The 13,459-nt window shown below is 39.8% G+C and overlaps 1 protein-coding gene across 1 annotated transcript; it reads right to left on the bottom strand.

The window, feature by feature from the left end:
* Positions 1–9,939: 9,939 nt before the first annotated feature.
* Positions 9,940–10,815, bottom strand: LOC101946741 (taste receptor type 2 member 7-like). The gene has a single exon (XM_005289710.1). It carries the CDS (start codon positions 10,813–10,815, stop codon positions 9,940–9,942), a length of 876 nt encoding a protein of 291 aa, XP_005289767.1.
* Positions 10,816–13,459: the final 2,644 nt, after the last annotated feature.

A 13,459-nucleotide genomic window follows, 5' to 3' on the forward strand; every position in this document is an offset into this window, starting at 1 on the left:
GAATTCCAAAATAAACCCCAAATCTACTTTCATGTAGGGAAACCAAATTGAACTACTATAGGAAAGTCTTCCACATGTAAGTGTGATATCAACAGAAGAAATAGTGCAACCAGGAAAATACTAAAATGTTTATGATGTTCCTCTCATATTTTAATCCAATGTGTTTTATCCAGATTTGCTCTTCATCTGTGTTTGGTTTAGCTTTACTGAATGAGTGAACTGACAAAAATAGTAAGGAAAAATGAAAATTGGAGAATAATTGTAGAAAACAAAAGTTAAATTAATAAATGCCAGCATTTACATCCAAAACCAGAGTTTATGTTCATCCAATCAGGCATCAGAAATGTATCTTGTGTCCTATGTATAAAATTTTAAAATATGGGTGCCCAAACATAGACACCTAATCCATATTTCTTTAGGCACCTAAATATGCACCTGAGCACTCACAGCTTCCAATCATAACATGTTGTAATATGATCAGCATGAATACTAGTCCATTGCTACAAACTTTTTCATTCCTTACAGTTCTAGAGTTAACTAGCCTTTTCATTAGTGTTTAGTAGTGTTACCCAGAAGGCTCTGTGTGTGACACATTCCCCTCCATGCCTGATAATCCAGAAGGATGCGGACATCCAATGCTCAAGATGGACTCCCTCTGTCCAGAGATGCATGTAATCCAGGTGAACATGTGTTATGGGTTCCCCTCTGTGCCCTACCCACAGAGGACGCAAGTCTCTTACAGCCCATAAGAGGCTCATGTATTTAGTTCTGGAGGTCCCAGTGTGTTGGACAAGATGGCAGCGGGCATATTAGCACCTGGAAGCCCAAGTCAGGGACTTGTACCGGAAGAATTTCAAAAATGAAGTAAAAACAGTCTGTGCCCCAAATCCAATTTTAATTTATTTGTTGGACAGTGCTAGTGGGCAGAATAAGTAAATCAATGTATTCCTCCAGGGAGCTTGGCCTATGAGATGGACCAGAGGCCAGAACTACAAGTCCCACACGGCAATGTGCTACAATAGGAAAATGCAGTTTAATATTTCTTGAACTGATTTGAAATGAAATGTTACATGTCCATTCAACAAAATAAAATATTCCAGTTTGGGTGGAATTTACCCAAAACTAATCCCAAAAGAAAAAAAATGGGCTTGAGGGAGTACAACCACTATTTGTTACTAGATGTGTAACTCAGAGATAGTTTAGACCTCCAGCTGCTGTTTGACAATTATGTTATAGCAGTAACCCAGTCAGCTGGCTGGAGGTTGTGGCCTTGTCTTTCACATGTGGACATTATCACTGTTGTCCACCATGCTTCTGTTACCTCAAGATTACACTGCCACAATGTGCTTTATATGAGACTACACCTTAAAACCAATTGCAGACTGAACCTGGTGCAGAATGTAGCAGTTCACTTACTGAGTGGGGCATCTCGCTTGGAACGCACAACCTGAATGGCCAAGGTCTGGCCTACTTGAAGGTTGGCCTCTGTCCATGTGCTTAACTGACAGAGCTACAGGCAGCAGAAGTGCCCAAGCTGGGTCTCCCTCCAGTTGACTTGGCATTCTTTGTGAGAGCTCCAGGACATTGGAATTTGCTAATCTCTCCCTTTCATGTCTTGGTCTGAAATAGCCCCAGTTTGGTGATATTCTGACCATGCTGCAAAAGACATATAGTTAATAGCAATTTTGGAGAAGGCTGAGGTTATACTGCCATCAAGAAGGAAAGGTGGAAAGGATTTTTTTTTTGAGTAAGTAGGTTGGCAGACTTCCTTTATATTAATTATTTTAATGCTGCTGAGGTTTTGTTGGCCAGGCTCCTAAAGCCTTGTAGACATGGCTTTTTAGATTTAAATTGGAATAAATAAAAACACTTTTAAAAATAATTTTGAATAACCAAAACATTGAAAAAATTGTAATCTGCTGGCAGACAATTCTGGAACAGAATAAAGTGAAATTTGTTGAACAAATTCTTTGCTGCAAATTATTCACCCAGCCCTACCAATTATAAACCTAATAAATGAAATCACAGCCATCAGTATTATTAAAAGAAATGTAAATATAGCAGCAGGAGATTAGTTTTCAAGCTAATTCATAGTGATGCAACAGATTCTGGTTTGGGAACAGAGAGAGAATTGGAGAAGCAAAGCCAGAGCTGACAGAGACCTGGAGATACCAGGGGAAATGACCAAGAAGAAGAGCAATGCATTGTTGGGAATGCAGTATCCCTTATCCACAGTGTGCACACTATGTATTCTGGTCTTTCAAGCCATTAAGAAAGATTGGGGTTGTGGAGTGGGTTATTGTCTTTGTAGCCCTAAGGATTAATCTGCTTGCTTTTATAACTATATCTTTTCTTATAAAATTGAGTATTTGATGTAATAGGCTTATAGATTTATATTAAAAATAAGTTTGGCTGTAATGCAAGAGACCTACAGACCAAAACCATGTATGTTAAGCTAAGGCAAAGTTAGCACATTTTGGGACCCTTACCCAGAAAAGTAAAAATAGATAAAACACCCATGCAGATGTCTAGAGACCTTTTGCATGAACCAATAAAGAATGAAGAATGGCATAGGGGATTTTTCAAAGTTGTACCCACAGCATTAACAAGTACACCACAAGTGCGTACATACCTGTCAGCCATATGCACATATATACTAGCCTATGGGGTAAGTGTACCCTAACATTTCTGTGGGGGAAGGATGAAATTTGGACATAAGAGGAAGGATTTCCAACCAATGCCCTATAAAAAGGCTATTCATCTCGCCATTTGGGAGGCAATCTACCCACTTATCTACTCTTCATTGTCTCCACCTTCAACAACGTATCGATGCTACCTATCTACGATGGCTATTAACTATGAATAGGCCATACTTTATTTCTTTTCAAACTTTAAATTTTAAGGGGACTAGGCTAAGCTTGGTTTCTCTATGCTTTATTTCAGTTTAAGGCTTATTAAGTTAAGTTAAAGAGTAAACTGCTTTAACAGCTCTGCATTAGCTTCCTCTGCTAAGAGGTGTGAAAACGGAACCGCCAGAGGCGTGGTCCCTTATCTTCCAACACCGGATTATTAAAACAGAGTGTGAGTATTAATCAAAGTTTGCAGCAAATAATATTGTATTATCATATGTATCTCTTGAATAACAATAATACAATTGTAACTCTGTAATTCTAACTGTTTTACCATTTGCTTCATATTTCATTGATTTTAATAAAAGGTCTTTATGACTATATCTGTTTCAGTGTGAGCTTTCTGTCATACCCCCGAAGGTCCTTTTATAAACTCTGTGAAGCCTGAGTCAGGACGAACTTTATCTTCTGATCAAACAAATTGGCGAGCCTAAACCCATACTAATTAATATCCATAACAATTAAAATTAAATGAAATGGATAAATTAAATCAACATTACTAACACCCCAAATCAGGCTACATCTTGTTGGGGGAGAAATGAATCAACAATGATATAGGATATTAGGATTAAGTACATGTATATTTATTTTTACATTATGCACATTATTCCTGTAATTACCTTGAACAAGTATGAATAAGAACAGCAGAAGAGGGAACATACTGATATTATAGTGCCAGTTTAAGAATGTTACTCAAGACAGGCCAGTGTTGTTCTTCTTTAGCCAGACTACCTCTTACTGTTCTGTGTGACCAGGCCCAGAGGGAGTAACTCGTCCTAATAAATTATATGAATTACAGCTTTTTCTTTCCATGGCATACCCACGCACCGATTATACGTATTTCTTGATTGTTTCATTATTTGGTGGAATTTTTCACCTGTCGGGGATGGTCTAGGTAATACTTAGTTCTGCCACGAGTGTCGGGGACCGAACTAGATGACCTCTCAAGGTCCCGTCCAGTCCTATGATTCTATGATTCGTGTATTTGCTCAATGGCTTGCTATTAGAAATGTGGGATGTGTTGGTTTGGTATTGTTATGCCTTGGGTGAAACTTTGTGGACTGAGTTAAAGCCTGATTCAGAATAATGTGTGAACATTCCCTTCACTTAAGATAGTTGCAAGAAACACTTAAGGGGTCTCACAGGAAAAATGAAGCCTAATAGAATCTGCCCAGAAATTAGCAGCATGTTCATGTGAGAGTTCCACTGGGTATTATGACCAGGTTTGTGCTCATGGGCAAAGGGACTGGGGAGAGAAGACACAGAAACTGACAACCGACAAAAGCAGAGAAACAAACAGACAGAGGCAAAAAAGAAAGAAAGACAAGTAGTAGCCTGTGAACACCGTGTGATCCAGGAAAAAGCTAGCGAGAAAGCTTTTGGGTTGGCTAAAGAGATTTAGGGTTGAAAGCTAAGAAACTATTCTTTTTGGTTTTGGTTCCTCCTGAATTTGGAGAAGAACGTTGTTCATTCCTTGTAAATAAACAAGACTGCGTTTAAAAAAATAATAATACCAGACTCCATCAATTTCTACTGCCAACTGAAACAACCTAGGGCTCCAAAATTGGACTAGCTGCTCAAAAAGGGTTAACAGTACAATCGTTGGGACGTGTTATGCACATGAATGAAGGGGTTGGGGGAAAAGAACAGCAAAGAGAGAAAATGCAGCTTGTAGCTCTCATGCTGAATCTCACTTGCAACCTCAGTGCTGCAGGGGGGAAGGGATAGCTCAGTGGTTTGAGCATTGGCCTGCTAAACCCAGTGTTGTGAGTTCAATCCTTAAGGGGGCCACTTAAGGATCTGAGGCAAAGTCAGTGAGATAGGTAAAAACACAGTCACAGAACATGGCCTTATCACCCACTCCAAGACCTGGCAAATCTGTATTAACATTAGACTGTTTAGAGCATTGCTTTTAGCTGTCTCTTTCCAGTCACAGTTTTACATCAGTGTTGCAAAATATATAGTCTTGGCCAGCTATGCCAGACTCTTATGAAACAGAAGGCGAAAGGAGAGAGATAGGAAAGAGAAGAAATAAGATGTAGAAGGAAAAGGACACATGCTGGCGGGAGATGGAGGAAGGTATGAAGTGGCACTTCCCAGGTGATATCCAGAATTTAGCTGGAAGCTGATGGAGGTAACAATGTCATCTGTGTCCTCTCTCTGGCCCAGTCTGGTCAGGATATCTCTCAGGATTAGGATGAAGAAGGTGCAATGTCCCATGGGAAGGTAGGGGTGGAAGCCATAATGATAAAGCTCGCTGCAATGGTTGTTGTCAGACAACTGCTTCTTCTACTAATCTTTCCCAGAAGTCTTTTCTTTTTAAGAAGACAAAAGGAAGTTTGGGGCAGAATAGTCCATCCTTTCATTATTTTATCCACCAATAGAGCAAATTTCCAATAGACAAATTTTGTTTCACTGATTTCAAGTCCTCTACTACTCTTGTTTACTGCTCATAACCTTAACATAGTCCTTTCTGTTTAAATTAATTCATTCCATGTCCTCCTTATGCCTTTTTTAAAACAATTGTATATAAAAGGTCATTGTGACATTTATGAACTTTCACTCACAATTTACAGCTGAGCTTACACTTAGGGATAAATTTGTAGGACCAATTATAACAGCAGCTATATAAAAGAATTCTCACTCCTATGTTTCTGCAGTGTTTGACTCACAAGCTTGTTCTTAGCGGAAAGCATATTGATACAACAGATGGTTTGAGGTCATAGCTTAATTCTCTCTCTCTCTCTGTCTCTCTCTCTCTCAATTGTCAATGCTTCAGGCTGGCATAGTCAAATGGTCATAGTCTTTCACCTCCTCTTCCTCTGGATGGCCTATCCAAGGAAGAGTGGAGTACTTTGCTTCAGATGTCATTGATGTAACGAGACAGTGTGAACTGTTCTCTTCCACATGGTTTCAACTTTTAAAGGGGTCAGTGTTTCCTTTACTCTGCCACAGGGGCCACCTTTGTATTTTTCACAGTCTACTTACAGACCATGAACATGTTGAATGTAGTTCAACGTGGTCCAATCATTTGACAGTGGGCAATGTCTCTCTTAGATCATTGTCAAAAGTTCTAGTAAGGAATGATCATTTTCTTGACAAATCCACTGAGGTCAATAAAGACAGATATTGTCTTATAAACAGGAAACTTGAAAGACTCACATTGGATAACTTGGTGTAGCGGGGTGGTTACCCCACTCCTGCCTGGAAGGGCTTAAAACAGCTCTGGCAGAGGGCTGCAGCTCTAAAAGCTGGGCTGATTGGAGCATGGCCCAGCTGTGGCTACTTTCCCAATCAGGCCACAGCTGGCCTGTATAAAAAGGCTGGGAGCCAGGAGCTCAGCAGTCTCTCTCTCTGCACTTAGAGAGAGAAGGGCCTGGCTGCAGGGAGCAGAGGTAGAGTACCTGAATGGAGCAGGGCTGGGGAAAGGCTGAGGAGCTGGGGAGCTCCAGCCTGGATAGCTCCAGGCTGTGGCCTAGTAGGAGGCCAAGGGGTACTGGGGGTTGTAGAGGGCAGCCCATAGGTAGGCCAAGGCAGCAGGTCTAAACCCAACCTTGCCTGTGATGAGTGGCCTATACTGCAGTCTGCCCCAGGGAGTGGGGGCTAGTTGGTGCCTGGCAGTGGCCTTAGTCTGAGGCAATGTAGGGATAGTGGGTGGGGGTTCCCCAGGAAGGGGAGACCCTAGTAGTGAGGGGTACTGCCAGGGGGCAGCACCTCAGATACAAGGGCACTTGGGTCTGGGAGGGACATGGGGGCCACAGGACAAGTGGATTACTGGCCTGCAGGGGGTGCTCCAGGATGCTGGAAGAGCTAATTCCCAGAAGAGACCAGCAGGAGGTGCTGCAGGGGTGAGTCCGCTTATCTACACTTGGTAACAGACTTCTGTCTAAGGCCAATGGACATGAAGCCCACATTCGTTTTGCCAAATATAATTAAGGACTGTAACCTGTTCATTCACACTTTTGCCCAGTTACACTTATTAAACCCATGACAATTATTTAGGAAATACATTAGGGAAGTGACTCTGAGGTTCTCAGCCTAGATACAAGATTAGAACTAATCCCAGTGCCCATTTACCTGAAGATATAAAACTGCTTTATAATTTCTTCATTCAGCACTGAACAATTACATGTTTCCAGGCCTGACATGAAATATGGCCCATGTTCCTTACACCAGTCTGTGTTGTATTGTACCCAACTTTTGGATCCCATGTGCTTCCACGCAGATGGGTCTGTGAAGGGTCCAGATATGATCTCTAGTTATGGCCTCTTAGGCACAATCCTAGGTGCAGACTCTCTGTTTGGCCTCTTTTCATGGGAGGTAGACTCCACAGTCCAATTGCCCTATCCTCTGAAACCAATGCTGACACTCCTAAGACTTCCCTGCTGTTTATGTACATTCCTTCTTCTCCCCACCTACCAAGTCCCACTTGGCTGTGGTCCATAGTTCTAAGTATTCAGGGACATATGGATCTATGCAAAACTAAGTCCTGAATACAATGCCCCCTCAGAGTCCTCATTGCACCTCAGAGTCCTTTGGGTTTGGTTAGTGTCCTTCAAAAAGTACACTGCCTCCTTCTTGCCTCCATTACTTCATCTGGGACTTCCATTCCTGGTGTCTCCTCTTGGCTTACAGAAGCCCACCTTTTAAAATCCATCTCTCTCCCTCTTTAGTTAGGTTGTCCACTGGATAAACTACAGCTCTTCCAATAATGTGCTCAGTCTATGGAGAATTCCATTCTCCCCAAATAGGTTTCTGTGAAGAGACAGTCTTTTCAAAGAACCAGCTGTCAGAAAATCTATTCTTCAAGAAGTTGAGAGTTATTCAGTGCTAATGACCCCTGCATTGCTTTGCTGCACATTTCCAGTTATAACTCTTCACGGTGTGCCAGGGTCTTGCTACCATATGAAGATTCTAATCCACTGAAAGTTACAATAGTGTTATTCATTAAACAGAAAGGAATTCATAAGTTGACACAGACATATTATCCAAACTGTCACATGTGTTCCAATTTACCCTGATCCGAACCTAAGAAAAGACCATATTTAGTAGGCTGGTATCTTTGTTTATTTAAATTTTAACTAACTATTGCAAAAAGTTCTCTCAAACTGTGTCACCATTTTTCAAACATCTCTAATGTTCATTGCCTCAGATCATTCCAGGGTTAGATGCCAATGCTGGATCTCTTTCAAAAAGGGGTTCTCCTTTTCCAGTTGGACCCAGGATTACTGTCTACCCTACAAACTCCTCCAATTACAATCTTAAGTCTTAACCACAGAATTGACAATAATTCATTTTTATTTAAATCCTCTATAGAAATCATTTTTCCAGGCAATGATCATGGCCAATTCTTCCCCGCACCATAAATGTACATTCCCTTAACTATATTATATCACAGTATTATCAACCCTAACTATTCATGCTTTATGTTCAAGAGTCTTAATAAATTCCCAAGCAATCCACCAATTAGATGCAACTAACAGGCGATTCATATAACTAACTGTATGCTTATTTTAATTTGAAAAAAAATATTGATCAAGCATAGAGTTTTTAGTATGACAGAGTGAATTTCAAAGGGTCGAAACTGAGTTTCCTTCTTTGAGTGAAGTTTGCTCCTGAAAAATTGCCACCTGTATCATCGGGTAGGAAAAGATGCAAGTACTCAGATTGTGCACTCAGTTGAATTGTGTGCACAAACAGTCTCTCAAAAAAAGCAGGGTATCCTTTTGAAAATGTGGCCCCTACAACTGTTATTTCAGTGATTCAAGTAGTTTTCTCTATATCCGACACTCTAACAATTTCATGCTTGTTATTCCATTGCAGCCTTTCACTGCAGGTCAGATGATGACACAGTTACTTCTTAAAAGAAAAAAGCTATGGTCATTTTGGGCCAGATTCTAACTAAGCGTTATCACCCAGGTAACTGTTCTAGATGCTTGAGGACAGCAAGCTGTAACTGACTGTCTTTTCTCTCTCAAATCCATACACAGTCAAGCTTCTTGCCTTTCTAGCAATGGTTGGTTTATTTTTCAAACTTAGTCATTAGATCTTACCATGCCAACTTTTTGTTTCCAGATGTTTCAAAATGTTTAGGCAATTATCAGCCAATCAGAAAATCTGCTTGGAGTACCACAGGTCAGAGCAATCCTCTGCTGTTATTAATTCCAGCACAACAATTACACTCACTATAGGGCTGAAATATTCACTGTAGGGTTGGGGGTAAAGATGCCTCCTCTGTTTTCCTCCCATGCATCTGTCCAGTGCTTGCCTTGGCTACTCAGGCTCAGGCTTGGCTTAAGAATTTTCACTGAGGTGATTATGATAACATATTATTTACAATCTAATGGTCTGTGGTGAATATCAACTTTAAAATACACCACATGATTTAACTCATGACTGAATAGCCACATTTTGTAGGTCTCATTCTCACATCTGTTTATGTTGTGTTTTATGAATTAGCTCTTGCAATGTCTGTGTTTTGGTGTCTTTGTATCAGCAACATGAAAGGATCTTCCATTTGCATTTTCACTAGCTCCCCTGTGCCTTTCCTCTGTCATTAGTCTTTTGTATGGAAGATGGAGTAAGACTTAGTCAAATGCTTTCATTTTCTATTCTTTATATTCAGAAGCTTATACGCAGAAACTTCTGTCAACAGTGAAGACCAGAGTTCATTCCTGGCTGAACATATCATGTGAAAGTGAGTTTGGTGGTCTCATCCTGTTTTTTTTTTTTTTTAATGATATATCCACATCAAACATCTCATACAATGAGCAGTCTCTCCTCAAAAGGATGGCAATGCTGCTGCAGGGAAGGACTGATGTGCATTGGAAGAGCTTGATGCAGAGCGTGCACATAATCTTCATGGAAATCATCAGTGCTTTGCATACTGTAGCAGTACAGGTGAGATTTCAAATGGAGAACACATGGGAAAATAGAATAATTTCATTTTTTTCACTACCGTGCTTTACAAGGGAAGTGAACATTCTTATCTGAAGGATAGGAATAGATACTATGAATTAACCACTCTGAATCAGCAATTGGCAGAATGCAGAATCCTTGCTGAGGCCAGTTTTAATTTGGGGTTGCCCAGAATCAAGACAATGGAGTGTAGAGAAGGATAGGCAGCAATTATAATTGTACACACTGTAATTCTCAATTCATCACTGACATAGGCTAGGCTTCCAATTGACAATGTTGAAGCCATATAATAAATATTGTAGAGGATGAAAAAGAACACCACAGATTTAAGTGCACGCACATGGGCATCCATAGTTGAGTTCCTGAAACTTGGATTAAGGTCTGAATTAAGGTTCATTTTCCTGATGTGTCTCCAAAGGGATATGATTAACAAAGCAGATGAAGCAATAAATAGAATAATGGGGGAAATAGATCCTATGCCGTGTATCAGAAAAGTGAACACTGCACGGTTCTTGTTGTTGTCTGAAATCGTGACATTTCTTGATAGACAATCTGTGGAGTTGTGGGAAGAATATGTGAACACTGCAAAAGCAACTGTAGTAACCAAGCAGTACAGCACAGAGCCCAAAAGCAGCCATGGCACCAGTTTGGAGAGTTTCAGTTTTAACCAGTTGAAGAGGGCTTGGTTGAAAGAGGCAATCTTCACACAGTAGAACACAGAAAGGCAGCTTGCAAAACAGAGACTCACTTGATTTATAAACATCCAAATAACTGCATAAGGGCTTGACGTTTCAGTCATATAAAAGAAATCTGGATATAACTTATATAAGAAATTGTCTGATGACACGAAGACTTGTAGGCAAAATCTGGAGAAGGCCAGACTGGTTATTATCTTATCATAGGAAGTCAGTTTTCTGCTTTTGACCCAGTTGATACAATTTAAGGCAACAATATATCCATTTGCAACAACTCCTGCTAATAATTCCATTGCTGAGATGATCAGATAAAAAATAACAGCAGGAGCTAAAGATTTTTTCATCATTAATTCTTAGTTTGTAGCTCACTACTCCTGACTTTTCAGAAGATTTGGTTTAGAAGACATCAGTTCAGAAGACTTGGTTTAGAAGACTGTTCATGTCTGGCTCATGGATATACAAAATTAGTCCTTTTAGTTAGTACAGGTTCAAAAGCAGGATGAAAATTGAGTTTCACCTGTTGTTCATATATAGCCAGGCCATTTCATGAAGATTCAGATCTGGCATCTATCCTATTACTACATGTCTAGTTCATGGAAAAGATATTTGCATGTCCCTTCCCAGAATGCCGTGTTAGTGACTAATCAAATTATTATTTAAATTCATTTAAAACATAACCCTTTATTTGAATATGCAATATGTTTTCCAAAATAAGGATTAAGTAGAACCTTAGTGGTACATAGTGAGCTGTGGCAATGCATTAGCTAATATTATATACATATAATAGTTATAGCAATGGTCAATTGAAATCATAGATATTTTTAGATAATTTTCACAAGATATTCAGGCAAATGTGCAGAAAGGGGCCTGATTTTATTAACATCTTCAGAATTCCTGCACTGATTTTTTTTGTGAGCTTTCAAGCCCATTTGTCACCATTCTTGTAATAAAATAATGACAGATCCCTCAAAATATTTTTTTCCAGAAGTACTGATGAGATCCCACTTGGTGTGTTTGCTGTGTGCAGATTTAGTAAAAAGGAGATCAATACAACAAAAAGCATGAAAAGAACAGTGGCAAAGAGGGAGAATGCAACCTGCCTTGAAACTTGGAGTTCTAATCTCTGCCCATTTGCTGAAGTAGCAATGGGGATTGGTCTCCCTTCTGTCTTGGCATGGTTTCCTTTTCCACACATCTAGTACATTCATTGCTCCTGAGGGAAGACCTCAGAGTACAGCCACAATTCGTGACCTGTTTTTTTTTTTTTGTTTGTTTTTTTGGTTTTTTTAAGAAAGGCTAAAGCCCTTGCAAGCAAAAAAATAGATTAGGTGGATCCTCTACTTTAAAAGGAAACAAAGAACTCTCAGACAGCCTATATGAAAAAGCAAACATAACTTTTGATTCCTGTCCTGCATCAGAAGGTGGAAAAACAAAGTGCATTGATCCTTGTCTGGCTCCAGAAAGAACGTACTTAGTATCTTGGAACAGTGGTCAAAATAGACTGAGCAGATTCACTGTACTAGTCAAAGAGGAGTATCGACTTATCCAAACCAAGGGGAGCTAAACTATATCCTTCTCTCCCTTACTTTAACTCCTATTTTAAATCAGTCCTTGAGTCTCTTATGCTCCAGAAGGACAACATAATATTTAAATTCCTTTTTGTTCCATAAGCAACAACAAAACAACACAAATTATGGGCAAAGCCTTTCCACTCAGAGCAGAACTTGGCTGTTGATCTACTCCCAGCTGTTGTCTTCCTCTCTCTTAAACTGCTTCAGGTTTTATTTTAAGGAAATTAAGGAGTCCTGGCTGGTTTTGAACTATTTCTTACCCCTTGCCTTCCCAGACACCCAGATACTCCAGGCATTAGCAAACTCTCACCCTTCACCTCCAACTGATTATTGGGGAACAGTTCCTGTCAACGTGCTCACAGTCAGAAATACCTCAGCATGCATTATGGCTCTTCTTTATTTAGTGTAATTTTAAAAATTAAGATATGGCCACTTGCTGTTTTAATCCCAAATAAGTTTTGGAATTCATCTAATTGAAAGGTATCCCAGGAGAGATTAACAAATCTACTTAGTTGCAGGGCGGTGAAAGACACATAAACAAACTCTTAAAACTTACAAAGATTTGGCTTTTAGTCAAGATTTGGGTGGCTGCTTGAGCCAGTTCTCCTTCTCCTGGACTAGTTGATTTGTCCATCACTAATAATAACTAATATATTTGGTTGGAAAGAATTCTAGTATGGTATTGGCTTTAAAATAAATTGCATCAGCCAAAGAAAGACATTCAATCATCAAGCATTTCTTGTAGCTAAGTGTTAGTTAAAAATAAAAGCTATGTGTCAAGGCCTGGACTATATTGAACACTGAATTCAAGGGGAAGGCTATTCACGTCTAATGGGCAGGATTCATTTCATTATAAGACCCTGTTACCAGTTGCATATAACTTTACCAAATTCTAACTTTTCAGGATGAAATGTTCCATTGCTGGTGTCTACCCATAGAAAGGTCCAGTCATTTCCAAGAACAAGGGAATGCAAATAGAAATTGCTGTGCCCATATTAAAAAAAAATGTGGCAACCTTTTCTTTGAAAACTCTAGTACCACCTTGCTTTAAAGCAGGGACTTGAAATTTGACAGGGATCTGAACTGTCATGGAGATGGCAAGGACCATGAATTGAGATTCTATGGGAAACCATCATAGAGAACAGAAGACAGGACTGATGTGCTCCTAGCAGTTTGTGTTGCTGAGCAGACATTCTACAGTTGCAGGTATTCAACACCTTTTGGGATTTAGCTAGGATTGAACAGATCTCATAAGGAAACTTCATAGAAATGATACTCATAGATTTTAAGGCCAGAAGAGACCATCGTGATCATCTAGTTTGATATCCTGCACATTGTCACCCACAGAACCTCAACCACACACTTC

The sequence above is a fragment of the Chrysemys picta genome, chromosome 3, assembly GCF_011386835.1.
Source record: "Chrysemys picta bellii isolate R12L10 chromosome 3, ASM1138683v2, whole genome shotgun sequence".
NCBI classification, from domain to species: domain Eukaryota; kingdom Metazoa; phylum Chordata; order Testudines; family Emydidae; genus Chrysemys; species Chrysemys picta.